Source organism: Tachysurus vachellii, chromosome 9 (genome assembly GCF_030014155.1).
Source record: "Tachysurus vachellii isolate PV-2020 chromosome 9, HZAU_Pvac_v1, whole genome shotgun sequence".
Lineage (NCBI taxonomy): Eukaryota > Metazoa > Chordata > Actinopteri > Siluriformes > Bagridae > Tachysurus > Tachysurus vachellii.
The window spans coordinates 12359431-12380859 of record NC_083468.1 but is presented as its reverse complement, the minus strand read 5'-3'; the positions used below and the strand labels follow the sequence as shown (position 1 = coordinate 12380859).

Genomic DNA, 21429 nt, shown 5'->3' with positions numbered 1-21429 from the left:
CAGATGTAAGTAAAATCTCAGCAACTCACACTGATTCACTGCACAACAAGTTTTTGCTGATTTTGACAGGTACCTGGTGGGTATGTACAAATATATTTCTATAAAAATTTGGTTCCCTTTCGAGGGAACTCGACGCTGCATCAGGCTGACACTATGGAAACGCTTCTGGGAGGAAGTTGTGTCTGAAGCTCTGTGTGCAAACATGCCAATTTAATGGCTCGGGAAAGACACGTGACGAAGTGATTACGTGCCAGTAAGTCCATATAAGGGCATCTACGTCACATTACTCCAGCTTCTTTGTCTTCAGGAAGTGCTCTGTGTATGTGTGTCAATTGTTTGTCCTGTCTGTCAAGTGCAGGGAGAGAAAAAAATATATATTTTAGGAAAAGCTAGGCGAGAAAAACAATAATATGTTGCAATCTAAGCATTTTAAGAGATGCGTGCATCCGTGCCCCCTGCTTAATCACGGGGACGACACACACTCTCTTTGCATTGTTTGTTTGGGAGAGGAGCATGCCCGGTCGGCTCTCGAGGGAGCCTGCTGCATGCATTGTCAGAGATTCCCTCTGCATACTCTCCGATCCCGCCTGTCTATATTATATTTTCAGCTTCGGCTGCGCCTCGTTGTTCGGGTCCCATGTCCGGCATGGCGGCTTCGATCATGGGGTTTGCAGGTTGAGTTAGCGGAAGCGGAGAAAGAGACGGGTATTTCCCTTTCTCTTGCCCTCTCCCCTAACTCCGTTCGCTCGGATTCGGACTCGGAAGTGAGAATTCTGCTTTCCCCCCCGAACAGCCGACACAATCAGTGCCGTTCAAGGAGCTCCTCGAGGAGGTGACACGTGCTGTGTCTAGGTTAAAATCAGATTGGCCTGAAGAGTGCCAATTAATGTCATCCGTACTAAGCTAGACAAATTTCTAACTTCAGACCACAGGCCACCTTCACGCAGGCGGCTGCCATTTTTCCCAGACCTCCATGCTGAGGTTTTGGAGAAATCCATTTTCAGCACGTATTTTTTCTCCTGCCATGTCTGACTATTCAGCCATTATAGGGCTTGAAAGCCATGGGCATGGGGTGATGCCTGGGATTGAAGAGACACTTACGGGCTATCTCTCACTTACATCACCCGCATGGAGGAAACCCGCATTCAATCCAAGCCTTGTAGGTTAGCCCTTGTGGGTAAGGCCTACACGGCAGCAAGCCAAGCAGGTGCGGCCCTGCACACCATGGTAGTTTTGCAGGCTTATCAGGCTGACAGAGCTCGACGGTGGCCAGGGGTTGGGACCTCAGGTGGTATCTAAGCTCCATCGAGCCACTGATATTGCACTCCATGCCACAAAGCAGATGGCCCGCTCCATAGGCCGTGCAATGGCTACACTGGTTGCCACGGAGAGGCACCTGAGGCTCAATTTAACTGATATTAATGAAAAGCATAGGTCCTCTCTCCTGGATGCCCCGGTGTCACCTCGGGGCTTGTTTGGCGATGCAGTGAGTACTGTCATCGACAGACACCAGGAGGTAAAATGGCAGTCGGCGGCATTCAGGGAGTTTCTCCCTCATTGCGGCGAGCAGCCTGGGTCATCTTCCAGCCGCACCCAACCCCCTCCTACAGATGTGGCCTTTTAAAAAGCCCGCCTCGGAGAGAAGAATGCCGCGAGGACTTCTGGCATTCTGCGGCAGTCTATCGAAGAGGGGTCAAATGTTCAGCACAGGAAATACAAAACCTGTAGAGGGCAGTCGTGTTTCATGTAGGCTGACGAGTCGACAAGATGTGATATTTTCTTTTGCCGGTTACATAAACAGTCACATCTGCGACTATCTCCGCTGTCACGGCTGGCTTTTTGATGCCGCTCGATGCAACTTTGCATCCTCGGGCGACGTGCGGTGTGTTACGGAAAAAATGCTTCTGTTGGTTTGTTGATGGTAAACATCATTGTTGATGGGGTTATTAGCGATAGTTTATCAGTATTGCAGCAAATTGTTTTGTATTTCCAAATCGCTTTTAAATCTGAATAAAGAGTGTTATTTGGTGTAATTAGTGGTTTGTTTTTTATATATTATGGTGTAGTAGAGGATATGGCAAACAGCTCATCCTGAATGAAATCCCTCATTCCATATCTAAAGCATTTTGAGCGCAATATAAATGTATCATATTGTTATTCTTATTATATATGAATAATAAGCTAATTTATTTAATTTAATTAAGCTACATTTAAACAAAAAATTTGTTAAAAAAATGTTTTTTATATTTTTTTGTTTAAATGTAGCTAAAATAAATTGATTGCGACCACTTACCTTAAATAAATTTAGTAAATTGAATGAATCATTTTTTTCAGTGTGTGTTGTAAGATCTGTAAAGTGTTATCAGTCAATAAATATCTGTTTTAGTTTTCTATATCGTGTTTAAGTCATTATTTATATATTTTATAAAATACAATGTTATCTAAATACAATATGTGATGCTGAGGTATTTTTTTTTATAAAAAATAAGCTCCAGTTCATGTTCTCTAAACAATAAACACTGTTTAACACATGATTTTTAGTCTGATTATTTGCATTGAGCATATCGCAATATAGAGCTGGTTCTTATGTAGTTATGTACTAATTTAGCATTTTTTGTCTGATTATTTGCCATTGAGGCATATCACAATAGAGAGATTAGCAACCTGCGCGGCGCAGATCGATTGACACATGAGATCAATGTAACGCGAGTGATAAGCTTTTGAATGGCTCTCACGGAACTTTGATGTCATAGATTGATTTGTCTGCGCAGTGCTGCATGCAGTCAAATACATGTAAACAATATGCCTGTTTCATTACGTTCAGGCCGAATACAGATGCCCCTACACCAGGGGCGGTTCTAGACCTTTTTTAGGGTGGCTTCAGCCCCCCTGTGTGTGATCTCAGCCACCCTAAAACTATAAGGATAATTTTTACTTTCATAAATAAACAATAAAAATTACGTTAAAATGCAGGACATGTCGTCGATGGGAAAGAAAATTATTTATCAGTTTGATCCAAGAGCGTTTTTTTTACTTTGCTTTTACGCGTGTGCGTTGTAGTCTTTCAAAAGTGCGTCTTCAGCTGTCTGCTTTATTTGAACGGAGAAGCACAGGTACACGCAGCGTGCATGCGCAGTCAGAGCTGGAGGTGTTTATCTATTACATTAAGCGGCGGAAAGACGCAAAGACAGCAACCTGAAGCAGTGAAATTTCACTATAGTGTTAATTTCGTCACCTATTTTTAATTTAGTCTTAGTCTTAGTCTTGTGCCAAATGTCCTTGTTAGTTTTAGTCATATTTAGTCATTCACATATCTTTTTCGTTAGTCTTAGTTTTAGTCGACTAAAAGTCTCGTCATTTTAGTCTAGTTTTAGTCAAAAGAAAACTCAAGGTATCTTAGTCTAGTTTTAGTAGACTAAAAGTCTTTTAATTTTAGTCTAGTTTTAGTCAAAAAATTGTAGCTTGACCACATCTGGAATCTATTGTAAGAATAAATACAACGAGGCCTCATTAAATGCAATAATATCAGGAACACAAGTGTTATAGTGGAAATAAATAACTTAATGAAAAGCCTAAGATAAAAACTGTAGGTGTGTATATATATATAAATTACCGACTTAATGCAAGTTATACATGGTATTGCACACACCATTATTGATGATATTTGGAGCAATAGTACATGTAATTGTTAAACTTGATTCCCTTACATATACATTTGTTTTTAAGCCTAATTATTAATTTTGATTATAATGTGATTGTGACAGGGGCGTGGGAAGAGGTTTCAGGTTGGGGGTGCTGAGTTTTTTCTGTCACCACTTTTGCATAAGAAACAATATCATGGCTATAAAACTGGTCAAAACTCCGCGAATCACAAAAGTATCAGTGAGAAGTTGAGAACACGTTTAAACAGTGCATACACTCGAACTTGACCGCACATCACATTTTTTACTTTATTGATACTGCTTTATTAAGCCTCACTAAACTCCTTTTTAAATCATCATTTTGTGTCAAATTATCGATTTATTTGGTAGGTAACAATATAATAAGCGAGATCTGCTTCACGGACCTGTAACTTGAGCAACAGTGAAGCCGCAAACTCGTGCTGAATATTTTAAAGGCGTAACAGCTGATGAAAAAGCAGAGACAATTGTAGAGAGATTTTATCTTAGTTTTTATTTTATACAAAACATTTTCGTCTCGTCTTTTTTCGTCAACAATAATGCATGTTAATTTAGTCTTAGTCAGCGTTTTTGGACAGTGGTGCAGTCTCGTCATCGTCTCGTCTTAGTCATGAAAAAAAAGGTTGTTGACGAACATATTTCGTCTCGTCTCGTCTGAAGAAATTAACACTATTTCACTATTCTTATTACCAGAGTTGTCATATAATATAGAATATTAAACTCTTCTTCCTTTAAATTCTCTCTGAGGGCTAAGCCCCCCTAAAGATGAAATCCTAGAACCACCCCTGCCCTACACTCGTAATATATTCATTTATTAAAAAAAAAGGCATCAACCTCATGCCCATGTGTACACGTGTAAAATAAAGAGAGAGCGTAATGCTAGGAGTTCAGGAGTTAAGCCTGGTTCAGGTTAAATCCTCTGTGTGTGAGGAATGAATAAATATTAATATAAATATTTTCACTCTGGTCCAAACGCCATCGCTTCTATGTTTCCAAAAGACACATGTGACGTCATGTTTACATGACTCCCAATTGTTAAAATGAGTATCAAATTAACGATAAACTTTAACAACAGAGATACACGTACACACTACACAGGTACGCAGTTTATTTGTCGCGCTGCTGTTTTTGTTTCACGCTCTAGCAGTTAATAAACAGAACTGCATGCGTCTTGCGGAAGAACATTGTAACCGGCGCTACTTCTCTCCGTTTATGACTATGGATGAGTCACTCACGTCCTGTACTACTCCACAGCGGCGGCGACCCGCTGGACTAAAATATTAATAAAAATTTTAGGGGTGCTGAGCTCCTTTTTAGCCTCACCCATGCTACACAGTAAACATTAACACACGCTGTAATACGAGGCAGGGGAGGCGGGGCCTTGCGTAATTTGCGGGGCCCTACGCAACTTGCGTAGTGTGCGTATAGGGCCGATCAGCTCTGAATGGGTCGATATTGTATAACTTAACCCTCCTGCAGACCTCGTCTGAATTCCTCTACAAATTAGGAGCGCTGAGTCAACTTGAACTTGTCTGTTTTGACTGCTTATAAAAAATGAAGTATATATGATAGCCTTTTTTGTCTAACTTGTTTACAACATATTAACATATTTTGCAAAAAAATTTTTAATATTTGGTATAATAAACCTCATTAATATGCAAAAATGCCTCATTTTCTAGTAAAAAAAACCCAGATATTTTGAATTATTTTCACTCTAGAGGCACAAAAGTTAATGCACAATTACAGGCTGGTATATTTCAAAGCCAGGAGATTGTTTTGAAACCATTTTGACCATTTTTAATGTCAGTAAATAATAATAATAATAATAATAATAATAATAATAATAATAACAAATTGAATAACATGGTTTAGGCTTGTTAAGTACAAATTTACAGAACATCGATCAATACAGAACACAGCAGTGTCTTAATGAAATTAAAATTAGCCAGTATTTGTGCACCTGTAAATGTACAAAATGAATGCAATACAGAAGGCAATGCAAATAAATGATTTTAGAGATATTTCTATAAATATCTCTAAAATAAATGATTAAAGTAACTTAATAAAATCTCTTAATGTCACTTATGTTATGTTATGCCTAACTTGAACTGTGATTTCCTTTATATTTTACATATGCTATTATTTGAGTAAATGTAGGCAACATAAAATAATAATAATAATAAGAAGAAGAACAAATGTTAATTTAAAAAATCCCATATCCAACGGTGTTTCATACGTCTTTATAATTATATTTTATTGTGGATGTTTTCTCACAATTCTGATGTAATGTGAAGTAAAATAAAAAATCTAAATTTTTTAAATGTAAATTAATAATATAAACATATTATACAATCTTAAAAAACCTTTGAGTGTTTAATAGAAACAGGGTTCTTATGCGCCACCTGGTGGATATTCTGTGAAGCGAAACACATAAAGGTGATTGCTAAGATAATCCCCCCGAACAGAAGTGCGGGAAGCCGCGGCAAGCTGCGGCACGAATTACAGAATGCCGCAGGAGAAGACGTTCATTCTTAAAGGCCACATCTGTAGCTCACTCAGGGCAGTAAGGAGGGTTAGTGTGGCAGCCCGTGCCCCCCTGTCTAAGACTAGGGAGGCCAGTCAGCATACCCGGGCCGAGACCAAATGCCTGAGGGCTGGGGTTCCTAGGAGCGTCCCATTCAGGAAGGCTTTCCCTACAGTAGGGTCTGTGCCTGCTCCTCTTCCTTGCATGGATCTCCCTGGGTTAGCACCTGCCAGTGCGCTGTTTCAGGGCACCCGGGAGGTCTGTGTGAGGTTGACACCACTATCAGACAACCGGGCAGCATGGAAACTTCTGCCAGGTGTGTCTCAGTGGGTCCTGGGTACTGTAGAAAAGGCTACAGGATACAGTTCTCCTCCCGTCCTCCGTGTTTTCAGGATGTCTTGCCCACGAATGTTGGCAGGCATCAGGCGGTGTTCCTCCAAGAAGACCTTTACTTGCTCCTGAGGAAAGGGGCCATAGAGCATGTTCCCCTCCCTGAGTGGGAACTCACGGGGGGCTGCGTCCGATTTTGGACCTGCGGGCTCTGAACTGTACTCTGAAGACTTACAGGTTCGGTATGCTCAAGCTCAAGGTTATCGTGTCCCAGATCAGGTCCAAAGACTGGTTTGTGACGATTGACCTAGAAGGCGCTTATTTTCACAGAGGGTGCTCGGCCTCATGTCGGCAGCAGCCAACGTTATCCCTTTGGGTCTGCCTCACATGAGGCCATTCCAGCTCTGGCTCAGGGGTGCGGACTTTTATCCTCGCAGACATCCCCTCAGGGTTATAGGAGTTACGCGCCGTGGGCTTCGTACCCTTCTTATGTGGAAAAGACTCCGGGTCCTGGCCTTGGGTCCCACTCTAGGGGCATGTCACAGTCACAGGACTCTTTCGATGGGCGCCTCGCTTTCGGGCTGGGGAGCGGCCTTGGATGGCCATCCTGCCCAGGGTCTTTGGGAGGGGCCCTATCTCTCATGGCACATAAACTGCCTGGAGATGAGGGCTGTGTTTCTAGCATTGAAACGCTTTCTTCCACACCTCAGGGACTGCCATGTCTTAGTACAGGGAGACAGCACTGCGGTGGTTCCCTATATCAATCATCAGGGCAGTCTGCGTTTGTGCCCCCTTTTCAGGTTGGCACAGCAGATTCAGACGAGGTTCCTTTTGCTAAGAGTGATTTTCATTCCTGGGCATGTAAATTGGGAGGCAGCCTTCCTGTCGAGGCAGGTGTTGAGGCCCGGGGAGTGGTGGAGCGAATTTGGCAGATTTTCGGCCGGGCAAAAGTGGATCTGTTCGCTTCCAAGGAGTTGGCCTGCTGTCCGCCATGGCTTTCTCTCTCATCTGGCCCCTGTGGGCCTGGATGCCTTGGTATGGATGTGACTGAGGCTCCGTCTGTATGCCTTCCCCCCGGTAGCTCTGCTCCTGCAAGTCCTAGACAGAGTGCGCCATGACTGGGTCAACCTTCTCCTAGTTGCCCCACGGGCCTCCCTCCTGAAAGGCACTCCATGGGAGGTTCCCATCAGGGAGGATCTCCTCTCTCAGGCACAGGGGCAATCCTATACCCCCGCCCTGAGATGTGGAATCCTCAGGTCTGGCCCCCGAGGGGGACCAGTTCCTAAAGGCAGGCCTCTCATCTGAGGTGACCAAGACTCTATTGAATGCTAGGGCTTCCTCCACTAGGAAGCTATATGCTCTGAAGTGGAGGCTTTTTCACCTCTGGTGCGATGAACACTGTCAGGATCCAGTTCACTGCCCGGTCGATACAGTGCTGGAGTTCCTGCAGTCTTGTTTTTCTCAGGGCCTGTCCCCCTCTACTTTAAAGGTGTACATGGCCACCATTGCTGCCAACCACGAGCCTGTCTTCGGGGCCTCCTTGGGTAGGCACCCTCTGGTCTCTCGCTTTCTGTGTGGTGTCAGGCGGCTGAGGCCTTCCTGCAGACCATGCCCTCCTTCCTGGGACCTTTCTGTGGTCCTGGAGGGGCTGCTGGAAGCCCCCTTTAAGCCCATGGAGTCAGACTCTGAGAAGTTTATGACCCTGAAGTTGGCTCTGCTCCTAGCCTAGCTCAGGCCTATGAGGTGCTCGGTCTTGCCTCGCCTCTCGGCATCAGGGCTCACTCTACTAGGAGTATTGCCTCGTCCAGTGCCTTGGCCAGGGGTGCCCCCCTTGATGATATTTGTGTGTTGGCAGGTTGGTCCTCTCTGCACAGCTTTATCAGGTTCTATAACGTGTACTTGCACCCCACTCCAGGGTCCCAGGTCCTGTAGGGCCATTGTTGGTCTGTTCCCAGTCTGCTCATGCGCTCTCACGGCCTCTGGCACAGTCACCGACCAGTGCGTGGTGGCGTGGGTATTGGCGTTCCCATAGCGTCAGCCCTGACACAGCGTCGAGTTCCCTCCAAAGGGAACTACACCAGGTTATGTATATGTAACCAGGTTCCCTGAGAAGGGAACGAAATGCTGCGTCGCTGGCCACGTGCTTCCTTCAGACAAGTAGAAGCTGGAGTAATGTGACATACCGTACCATGGAGTAATGTGTACCGACCGGGCAGCATCTCGTTCCGTTCTCAGGGAACCAGGTTACATACGTAACCTGGTGTAGATTTGCTGCATCACATAGGAACTCTGAAAAATGTTTACCGGCAATAACATATTTAATCACGTTTATGTTTCTAATACATTATTAAGTTGAACATAATTAACAGTGTTTTGCTCCTGTTTTTCATTTGCATTAAATGTACAGTGCATCGCCTTGCAGTGTCCAATTGTAGTCAGCATTGATGGATTCCAGTTGCCCTGATATCAGTTTAGCATGGTAGCAATGTCCTGGGGCCTGTTTCAGAATGTGGTTCAACCAACTCTGAGTTTAAACTTGAACTCTGAGTTGATAAACCCTGAGATGGGAAACTCTGAGTTTTCGGTTACAAAGCAGCTGAAAAGAGTTAGTTTTATCAACTCTAAATTGACTGACTCTGAGTTAAGCGCGTGCACCACAACTAAAAAAAGCCATTATCAATGGAGGGCAGATATAACGAGTCACCATGGCAACAGCGTCAGACAAAAGAAAAGTCTTCATATTTCTCACTAGCAGAACTGGAAGTGCTTATGCAAGCATATGGAGAATTTGAACACGTATTTAAAAAAAAAAGCAACATTGCTGTATAAAACAATAGTGGATTTAACATTAAATTTAAAAATGTGTATTTTAAAAATATATTAAATAAATAAATACTTTCTAGAGATAGTAATTATTACATTAATCTGATTAGACTTGTTGGAGATGTAATTTGTAGTAAGTAATTAAGAAGTAATTTTAGAGTAAATTCCCAACTGTTATAATATCAGAGGTGAAACCGGATGAACAGTATTTTATTTTATTAGGAAACAACACAAAAATTTTCAGAAAGCGCTTAAGAGCGAGGCACACTTTCCTGACCGCTCTGCAGACAGTAGCCTTACTAATATGTTCTGCATCCCCGATGTTCTACACAAAACTACATTTTGCAAAGAAACGTAAGGCAACGCAAAGCATCTGCTCGGATGTAAGAGCACGGCCGCGATGGCTGATGTAAGGATGGATGAGATTATGGATCTTATTGACTGTAAAGAAAAACAGTACCGCTCAAATAAAAATGCATAGGGATATGACCAAAAATACACTCAAACAAATTAATACAGACTCTTCATCAACAGGATCGTCCATAAAAGGACACGCCATTTCATTCATTTTACATTTATGGCATTTAGCAGACCCCCTCACCCAGTGACTTATATTTTGTTTCAATTTATACAACTGAGCAATTGTGTCCACAAAAGCTTGGTGGACCTGGGATTTGAACCCATGATCTTCTGATCAATAGTCCAACACCTTAAACACTGAGCTACCACATCCCACAATCCCTTTGATGCTCTCTCCATAACTGAAATGTGTGCAATGGATGAGGTGTTTAAACGTCGCTTCCTCTATAAAAAAGGGGAGGAGACCGACAGAAACTCTGGGTTTACCGAAGAAAACCTGCTCCCGACCAGGTTAGGTTCACATAGTAAGTTACTATGGTAACTGACTCTGAGTATAAGTTACCTCTATTTCAGAAACAGGCTTAACTTAACCTGCTTTCTCGGGTTTAACATACCTCACTTTCTGAAAACCCAGAGTTTCCCTCATTTCAGGGTTAACATACTCCTCCGAGTTTTGACTTAACCTGCTTTCTGAAACAGGCCCCTGGTTAAACTTTTCACTGTGTTCGTCACTGAGCACAGAGATTTGCAGGGAAGAAGTCCAGTGGAAGAAATGAATCTTGAGTGAGATGTTGCACTTCATTGTTTATGTATGCTTTGAGAAGTTTGTCTACCAGTTATATGTAATGTGGGGCTTTGTAATTGCCAAAAAATTGTCAACAACATCTTTGAAGGCTTTCCAGGCAATCGTTTCTGGACCAAATAACAGATCTTTGAACCGCTTGTCACTCATAACATGTCTGATCTGAGGGCCAAAAAAAATTCACTCTTTGATCTTGCCCTCAGTTATTCTTAGGAACATTTGTCTTAAATAAAGAAAACCTTCACCTTCTTTGTTAAATCCTTTCAAGAACTTCCAATTTTAAGTGAAGAAGAGTCGGAAATATCTTTGCCGGTTGATAAGCGGACACATTTTCTTTCCTGAAACTAACATTTTATGGAGTGGACAGCTCTGTCTACAGTAATATGACTCATGGGCATGACTGTCCCATTCACAGATGAAATAACAGTATTTTTTGTAGCCAAGCTGCAGTCCCATATCTCCATAGATATTCTAGTTGCTGTACTGCATGTGCTTCAGCAACATTTCCATGTTCTTGTAGGTTTTTTATAAGTGTGCTGCATTGCCAACAGGTATTGAAGGGTGAACGTGGCCATTGTTGTGTAACAGAACAGCTTTGAAGCTTAAAATTGACGAATCAATAAATTGAAGCCACTCTTGCGGGTCATAGCCTCAACCCAAAGCAGAGAACAATCCTTTGATGTCAAAACAGAAACAGAGACTGTGAACTAGTGGCTTTGAAAAACAGAAATGGTCATGCCTGGTGACAGGAAATACCATTTCTGCAGTCTCAAATTCAGCAATTCTGCTTTTGCTTTCGACAAACCCAAATCTCTGACCAGATTCATTCTGACTGTGTTATGAGATGCGGATTGCAGTTTCTTCATCTGGTTCTTCATCTGGTTCATCTTCATCTGGTTCATTCCTCTGGTGGTTTCCAATGATTTCATGCCTGGACATGCCCAGAGTGCACTGCATTGTTCATAAGTCTCTTAGACAAATGAAAATTTTTGGACACAAATATAAGACAAAAAACATGACAAAACTGAAGATTTTAATGTGATGGGAAAATTTAGATGATTTTTGTGATCTGCAGCCAAAGGTCTATAAGGAACACCCACCAGTGTTCAATAAGCAAAAACTTTATTGTGCAGTGTTATTTTTTATATGAACAAATTAGTGGTTGATCTAGGGAAGTGAATTTAGGTATGTTACATCTTTTTTTTTAACAGCTTTGCTCTCGTCAGCTGGTAACTGTGGATTTGAATTTGACCAGCGCTGAATTTGTACAGTTCTACTTTATGTATGGCTGCATGGCACCCCCTATCAACCGGAACCAATGTGTTTTACTGGAGTTCAGCTTGACTGGAGGCATAAGCTGGAGTTTACTGACTGAGATAAACTATGATCAATACAGCAAGCCAGGGTATGACTTTCTAAATATATGCAGACCTTTATCATGATCATCATAGCCAGAAGTGTTTATTGAAAATGTTTACTTCTTTATTTGTTCTTTTACTATCAACATTGTGATAATAGCATTAACTTCCACAGGTTTGTAAATGTGCTGTTGCCTGCTAATGCCCAAACTGTAGGAGTGCAGCTCCGCTGGTGGCAGCCACAGCATGATGGAGCAGACCGTGCAGACTGGGCAATAGATAATGTCCTAATTTCTGGCTCAGATACACATGTTCAGATCTCAGACACATTTGGTGCATTTGCACTATCCAGTCATGAGAGATCTCCATCTGATGAAATGCTGTTTGACCACATTAGCACAGTAAGCCAAGATGAAATGAGCAGCAACAAAAGAGGTATGGGACAAATGCACATTTACAGACAAAGATGCAATATTGCTCTCTGAGTTGAATCAGTGCAATCTTTAATTTGTTTTATTAATGTTATTTTTTAAATATTGTTTTTAACTGCTGTAATCAGTGAATTTCTCCACTATGGGAACAATAATGTTTACCTTCTCTTATCTAGTCTTAAGGTCAGAAAATGGAGAGTTTTCACAGATAAAATTCAGACCCATATGCAGGGATAACATAAAAAAGGGTTTTATTAAGAAAAATAATAAAGGCTGGGAACACAGAAACAACAACAATCCAAAGACAAGGAACAAAAGACAACAAACAAGAAACCGGAACACAAAAACACAATGACTCAGCAAAAAATACTCACAAGACAACTGGTATAAATACACAAGGCAATTATTGAAAACACAAGGCGTGCAATGGTGGGAACGGATAAGGATAGGGTGGGGCTAACCCATGTGAATGAAAAAAAAAGCACATGGCACAAGACAAAAACATCCCCCTAGTGTTCAGACAGGAAAGTCTAAGCTGTTCCTGACAGTAGATTTAAGATATCTGCACATTCTTTTTAAAATTCCCTTGTTAAAATAGGAGGTTTTTGTAGTGTATAAAAAAGCACAAATTAAATTTAAAAGGTATTAGTATCACTTAACAAAACAGAAAAGAAATGAACAGAAGAGAAATCCAAATCAAAGAGTATCAATCCTTCTAGGTACACTTACACACAGTTTTTAAAAGATCTCTGTAGGTTCGTTGTACCAAACATCTTGGAGAACTAACCACAGATCTGTTCGATCTAGGATGCCTCAAATCCTTCTGTATCTTCATGTAATCTCATACAGACTCGATGATGTTGAGATCAGGGATGTCTCTGCATTTGTTGTACATTCTGGTCAGTATCTTAAAGGAATTTGGGGGACAGGGTTTAAATTCCAGGGTTGACAGCTCTGTAATTGTTAACAGAGCTGAGATGAGTCACTGCTTTGTTGAACATACTGGTCAGCATCTTAAAGAAAACTGAAGGTCAGGGGGTTTTAACTCCAGGGTCATGTGGAATTGCAAACAATAATTGTACCAGAATATACACAGATTTCCACTTGTGGCTGTATTTATTCTTCTTATAAGAGGTCCAAGCATATAGTGCTGGAATACTATTGTTATTGTTAGATTTGTTGTTTTTCTTATTATTTTTATTGTTATAAATACATTTGCCATGTTTTATTAAAAAAATAATAAAACAGTAGCACAGCAAACAATTCAAGTTGATAGAGAAGATAAGAGAATGAAGAAATAGGCAGCAGCATCCATGTAGGTGTATTTCTCTGTGACTTGGGTATCTGGAAAAGAAAGTAAATAGATTCTGTTTTTGGTGGTAAGGTGTTAGGTAACAGTTCTATAGCGCAGTCTAATAAAATATGCGAGGGTAGCATAGCATCCTGTTCTTTGCTAAACATCTTGCCTAGGTTGTGGAGTGCTTTGGGCATGTCAACAAAATTTCTGGCTTCCAGAACCTCAAATGAACATGCTTCACCAGAGGAGGCTGAGGAATTGACTAGGGCTGAGACAAAATGGGCCTTGTTAACAAAGAATAGTTGTACTGATAGCTGAATTCTATAAATGCAAGGGTGGAGGCTTCACCGTCCTTCCGTCCTTTTGGGTCAGAGAGCTCAACAGTGTCTGGTTTGTCCACAGTACAACCTTGTCCTCAGAGCAACCATGGCCTGAAGTTGGTAAATATTTGCTGGATTCATCTGTGTCTAAGTACTTTGTAGCAAATCACCAGATAGAGAGCCTGTGCAGCATACAGTGTTTTATAAAAAAAAAAAAACAAAACAGTAGCATATCAAAGATCAGATAGAGAGAACAGGCAAAATAAAAAAAAACCTGAAGAAACCATACAGCGATGGAAACAATCCAAACACACAATCCACATAGCACCACCTTAAGGAATAAAAAGTAAGTTTTAAACCTTAAAAAAGTAACTTAAGGTCTAAAAAATAAGCTGTGCAAACCAGTGCAAGACAAAAGACAGACAATACAATACACTACAAGACAAATACATAAAATACTGTCAACCAGTGTACAGTCTGCATTGACTATTGTTCAACTAAGAGGATTTGTAAAAAATCAGACCCTTTTATTAACATGGTGATGGTGGACCCTTTAGACCCTTTTATTAACATGGTGAAGCAGCAGATGGTGACAGCATTGAATTGTGATGTGCAAAACAGCATAGAAACAGAGTTTATGTGAGTGGTTCTGTAAGCATAGATGTATAACCATAGCGTAGATCGCAAACTTGGGGTAACCCATGGACAAGTTGGTTGCTGTATTAAATACAAATGCTAGTCCAGCACCTTATTTATAAATAATTTTATTAATAGGTATTCCCTATTTAATTGTTTATTTTGTATATTGAATGTGTGTTTTGGTTCAGGTCAGATCAGTTTAGTTATGGGTATTGAAGTGTCTATTAGCTTGAGGAAAGAAACTCATACACTGAATGCTCTAATGCTTTGTTACATGTTTTTTCACATGGGAGTGTGAAGAGTGTGTGTCAGGGGAGTGTGGGTTCATCCACAATGCTGTTTACTTTTTGGATGCAGTGTGTGGTATAGATGTCCATTATAGAGGGAAGGGAGAGTCCAATGATCTTATCAACTACAGGTCTGGTGAGCTGAGATTTAGAAATTTCTAAACCAGACCATGATGCAGCTGTTCAGGATGTTCTCAGTGGTCTGACTGTAGGACAGTGTCAGGATGAGGAAGGGGAATGGTCTTTCCTCAGTCTTGTTCAGTGGAAAGTGGTCCCTCTGTGCTCTCTTGAAATCAACAAACATGCCTTTAGAATTGTGAATATTCAGAAAAGGTTGTACACCAGGGTTTGTATCACCGACCACTGAATGCTGAACTGAAGTTTATGAACATCATTCATACATACGTGTTCTTTCTGTCCAGGTGTGTAAGGGCCTTGTGGTGGGCTGTGGCAATGACATTATCTGCGGAGCAGTTTGAAAGATACACAAACTGCATTTTTCCAGGGGTCCAGTGAAGGTGGAAGCTTTATTATAAGCCTCTGAAGCACTTGATTACAATGGGTGTAAGAGTGGTGGAGTGATATTTGTTGAGACAGGACACTGTAGACTTCTTTGGCATGGGGATAATGGTGGTGGACTTTAAGTATGAAGGAACAATGGGAAAGCTGTTGTCCACACTCCCTGAGTACTCTGCCAGGAATGTTGTCTGGATCAACAGACTTCCATGGGTTAACTCTGCATAGAGTTAACCCATGGAAGTAGGGATCATGTTCCTTAGCCCAACATTGTTCTGCATCTCAAAACATGCACAGAAGTCATTCAGTGCATCTGGTCAAGTGCATGCCCTTCCTTTTGTGCCAGGTGTCTCTGCTGTCATGATAGTGTCATGATTGTGGATTCTCTGGCATGTAAACTTTAAATCTCTGATGGCTCGGGACAGTTTGGCCCTTGCTGTTCTTAAGGCCATCTTGAACCCTGCTCTGAAGGTGGAGCCTCTGAACTTCAGCAGCACTCACACCTTCTGATAGCAGCATGTGGCTATGTTCTTGGAGATATAGCTGGTCACTGATGTTCACAGCCAAATTGGTAAAATCGCCATTGGTTGCAAACTCCCTTTACCAGTCAGTGAACTCAAAAAAGTCTCAAAACTCTCACTTCCTCACACACGTTTGCTTTCTGCAAACACGTCTTTCTACATTAGATTTGTGGTTGTTTGCTAATTTCCCACCACATATCAAGCATACAGTTAAACCAGCATCATCAGCAGTGAAGGCAAATTAATATGTACATGAAGCTTTAAACCTTATATTTTATTCCAAGATTTTCTTCTTTTTTTTTCAAAATTATTACGTGACATATTTTGGTCAACAAAACATTAAAGTTAATGTTTTAATTTTTTATTATGGTTTTAAATTCAATTTAATTTTAAACATTTAATGTAAAAAAGATCACTTTGATCTGAAAAAAAAGGAAAAAGTATAATAAAATAAAAAAGCTTTTATTTAATCCCATTTTTTTTTCAAAGATACAGAGAGCCGCAACAAAATTTAAGGCCTTATGGTGCATAAACTATTGAAAAAATAGCTACAGAAGCTGCTAAAATAAAATAATGAAATAAATAAAACAAAAATACTACATTTTTTAAGGGTGATGACCCTTAATTTTCTGAATTTGTGCACCTGGAGAACCACACACCAATGCAGTAGGTCAAAAGTAGGCAGCAGAAAAAGGACACCAACAGTTTTTGTGTAAGCTGCTTATTCCTGAGTATTCTCAGAAATTGCACTCTTTGCTGTACTTGTTAATATGATTGGAGTCATATTAATAATCCAAGGTTGTGAGCTGTGACTGAAGGGGAGATCAGATCGATATGCAGGGGTTTTGCAAGATTGTGACCTGGGAATGAATCACTTGGATTGAGCTTCAAATGATGAGCCATCATCCACAATGATATGTCTGCCAGACATGCTGAGATCTGAACAGATGTTGTGGTTTCTGAGGGTAAGAAAGAGAAGATAAGTTGTGTATCATCAGCATAGTAGTGGTATGAGAACCCGTGTGAGGAAATAACTTCACCAAGAGAGTTAGTATACAGGGAGAAAAGGAGAGGACCAAGTACTAAGCCCTGTGGGACACCAGAGGAGGGTCTGCATGGAGCAGATGTCACTCCCCTTAATGTTACCTGATATGAGTGTCCTTCAAGTTAGGAAGCAAACATTCCAACACTGATCTGCAAATCCCAAGACTCCTGAGGATAGACAAGAGAATCCTGTGGATGACAATATCAAATGCTGCTGAAAGGTCGAGGAGGATGAGGACAGATGACAGATTGACTGATCTAGCAGCATGTAGTTTTTTCACAAAAGGCTGTTTCTGTCAAATGTGCTGCTTTAAAGCCAGACTTGGGAGCTTGGAGGTTGTTCTGTGAGAGATGGACAGACAGTTGATTATAGACAATGCATTTAAGAATTTTTGAAAGAAAAGAGAGAAGCGATACTGGTCTGTAGTTACTGATGTCTGATGGATCCAGAATAGGAATAAACCTTGCTCTCTTGAAGGTAGTTGGTACATGACCAGATGATATGCATCCGTTGATGATAGTTGTAATGAAGGGCAGAAGGACTTGTGAGATGGTCTGGAGCATAGTGGAACGGAGTGGATCCAATGGGGAGGTGGTAGGTTTGCAAGACCGTATGAGTTGTAAAATATATTCTGCTGCTACGGTTGAGAAACATGACAAGGAAGGAGTAGGGGAATGAAAGAAAGTAGGATGAAAGAGTGCCAGAAGCTACAGAAGAAGAAAGAAAGAAGTAAGAAAGAAGGTAAGAAAGAAGTAGTGAGAGTTAGTTTCAGGTAGGATAGGGAGCATGATGGTGAAGGACACCAGGTGATGATCAGAGATGTGTAGCTTTCCTTACAGCAGACTGGCAATATCAGAGCCCACCTACCACCACTGTTTGAGACTCACACAACAAAGGAGATTAGATGATGTTACTGAAAATGTGACCTCTGCTCTGTAGAAGAGAGCACCTATGACGGTAAGAGGTGACTACAGAGATGGGTTTGAGGCACATATTTGCATATTTGGGTGTGACAAGTGATACAATGGCTTATTCCCTTATCAGGGAATGGGGTTACATACATAAACTGGTGTAATTTAGTCTTGAGGGAACTTGAGGCTGTTTCAAATCTGATGCTATTGTCAGTACCCACTCCGCCACCCACTGGTCGATGACTGCACCAGAGGCTATGAGAGAGCACGATCGGACTTGGAGGAGAACATAAAAAGCCCTCAACTACCTGGGACCCTGAAGTGGGTTCCAGCTCCAGGTCATAGATCCTGATAAAGGTGTGTGAAGAGGACCAGTCTGCCAGAGCACAAATTTCCACAAGGAGAATACCCATGGCCAGGGCACTAGACGAGGAGACACCCCTAGTGTAGTGAGCTCTGATGCTTAACAGCGAAGTAATACCACGTAGGCAGAGCCTGTATAGACATGCCTGCATCATAGTGGAATCCCAAACTACCCCCATAAAGGTGGCTCTCTAAGAAGGAGAAAGCACACACTTCTCTGGGGTCAACCTGAGGCCTAGAGACCTAATATGGGTAAATACAGCATCTCAATGACTGGCAGCCATAGCCTTCAACTGGGCCAGAATGATCCAGTCATCCAGGTAATTTAGTATACAGATGTCCTAGAGATGCAGCATTGCCATGCACTTTGGAATTTTGCATGGAGGTAGGACTAGACCAAACAAAAGAACACCTCAGTGGTAAGATTCACTGCCAAAATCAAACCTGAGGAACTTCCTGTGCTTTGTGAAAATAGGCATCTTTGCGGTCTATTGTCACAAACCATGGCCTGATCTGCGATGCAATAAGCTTGAGCATGAGCATCTTAAACATGAAAGTCTTTAGAGTACAGTTCAGTGCCTGCAGTGGCCCATTTCCTCAGAAACAAGAGAAGGTCCTCTAAGAGGAGGGTGTTTACCAATGACCATGGGCAATGCACCTAGAAACAGAGGAGGATGAGAGGTGAACTGGATCCAGTACCTTTTTTCTTTGGTATCTAGGACCCACTGAGACATACCTGGCAGAAGTTCCCACGCTAACAGATTGTCTAAAAGATTTGTCAACCTTGCACTGATCTCCCCACCACCCTGAAACAGCACACTGGCAGGTGCTCACCTAGGGTATAGATCTATTCAAGGAAAGGGAGTGGGATCAGACACCACTGAACCTCAAAATGAAAAAGGCGGTGGGGAGGAAGTAGGGAAAACTGCCCTGTTAAATACGTTCCTTGAGCATCAAGATTCCTTCTTAGCCAGGAATTGTTTCCTGGCTAAGAAGTAGCCAGGAAATAAATTCCTTTATTTCCTTGTTTCCTTGTTTTCCTTTATTTCCTTATTTCCTATACTTCCTTTATTTCCCCTTAATTCCTTCTTAGACTGGCGGAGATGACAGACCTATCTCTAAGGTCCTCTCTTGCCTGACAGGCCTGGGCCTGGGCACGGAGAGGGCAAGAGAAAGGGAAGGACCCATCTCTTGTGTCGTTTCTGCCAACTCAACCTGGAAACTCCATGATTGAAGCCATCATGCCGCCTCTACGGATGTTGGACCTGAACCACAAGGTGCAGATGCTTGGCTAGAAAATACAGCCAAGTGGAATCGGAGCTTATGCAGAGGAAACCTCACGCAATGCACGCAGCTGACTCCCTCAAGACTCAACCCGGCATGCTCCTCTTCAAAGCAAGCAAATAAAGTGTGTCATCCTCTATAATATAGCAGGGGCATCGATGCACATACCTCTCACCAATGTTTTTTTCTTTAGCACTTTTAATTTTTTTTTTTCTAGTCTAGACATAGAGAACAAACAATTGACACAAGCATACACAGAGTGCTTCTTGAAGACATGGAAGCTGGAGTAATGTGACATATATGTGCTTATATGGACTTGCTGGTGTGTTCTCTTTATCATTTATATTTACAGCATTTAGCAGACACCCTTATCCAGAGCGACTTACATATTTATCTCATTTTTATACAACGGAGCAATTGATGGTTATGGGCCTTGCTCAGGGGCCCAGCAGTGGGAACCTGGTGGACGTAGGAATCAAACTCACAACCTTCCGATTGGCAGCCCAACACCTTAACCACTAGGCTACCACATCATGTATCTTATCTAAGGCATTCATTTAGCATGTCCTCTGAGGCATCCAGTTGTTATGTGCCCACAGAGATGTAGACACAACTTCCTCAAAGAAGTGTTTTCATAGAGTTCATGACCCAAAAAGTTCATGACTCTCTCCACACAGTCCCCGCTGATGAATTAAATTCAAATCAAGTTTATTTGTATAGAGCTTTTTACAATTGACATTGTTTTAAAGCAGCTTTACAGAACATAAACATAGCACAAAAAGTTATTATAAAGAATAATATAAAGATTACAATAAAAATATACAATAAAAATACAATAAAAAAAATATAAAAATAACAAAAAGTTATTATAAAGAATAATATAAAGATTAATAGAATACAAAATTCAAGATTAATATTATATATATTTAAATGTGTTTATATTTATCCCCAATGAGTAAGTCTGAGGTGACTCAGGAAGCAGTGGCAAGGAAAAACTCCCTTAGATGGTAAGGAAGAATCCTTGAAAGGAACCAGACACTGGAGGGTGTGATTATAAATATACAGTCTGACAAATGTTGTATTGATGCAAAAGACCACATGGAGTTGGCATCTCCTCTTCAGTATTGCAGAGTCTAACTGGAGGTGGTAGATCTCTAGATGCCTCAGGATTCTCACAGAGTCTGCCTCATCTCAGTGGAGGTCCAAAATCTTCATCACACGGAAGACAATCGGAGCTGGTGCCTCGGGATGGGTAAAAAAAGAGAAGCAGCGGAGAGGGATTAACGTAGCTACTGTTCATAATATTCGCAAACACTAGATGATGATGTGCATTTGGTCAGATGTAATAGAGCACAATATTAGGGGATGTATTATGTCTATGCCTGACTAAAGAGATGAATTTTTAATTTACATTTACATTTACATTTACAGAATTTGGCAGACGCCCTTATCCAGAGAGACGTACATAAGTGCTTAAATCTCTAACATTGAATACATTAATGCTGGCTCACTAAGTTACATACTTAAGATACCATGAGTTTAAAACATTTGTTCAAAGTTTCAATGAAAAAGTGTCAAAGGTGTTTTTTTTTAAATGCAAAAGATAAGGAAAGAAGTGCTAGTTAAAGTGTTTCCTGAATAAGTAGGTCTTCAGCCGCTTGAAAATAGCCAGTGACGCAGCTGTCCGGACCTCTAGGGGAAGTTCATTCCACCACTTTGGTGCCAGTACAGAGAAGAGTCTTGTAGTATATTTGCCTCTTACCCTGAGAGATGGTGGAACCAGTCGAGCAGTGCTGGTAGATCGGAGGGTGCGGGGTGCAGTGCGAGGAGTGATGAGGGCTTTGAGGTAAGAGGGAACTGGTCCATTTTTGGCTTTGTAGGCCAGCATCAGTGTTTTGAATCTGATGTGTGCAGCTACTGGAAGCCAGTGGAGGGATT

General features: G+C 41.4%; 1 protein-coding gene across 1 annotated transcript in view; it reads left to right on the top strand.

Annotated features, from left to right (window-relative positions):
* Positions 1-21429, top strand: part of reln (reelin) — a 395099-nt gene that overhangs the window by 320233 nt on the left and 53437 nt on the right. The window contains exons 49-50 of the mRNA XM_060877712.1: positions 11731-11924; positions 12053-12312. Of these exons, the coding sequence (XP_060733695.1) occupies positions 11731-11924; positions 12053-12312 (454 nt within the window). The remainder of the gene's footprint in view (positions 1-11730; positions 11925-12052; positions 12313-21429) is intronic.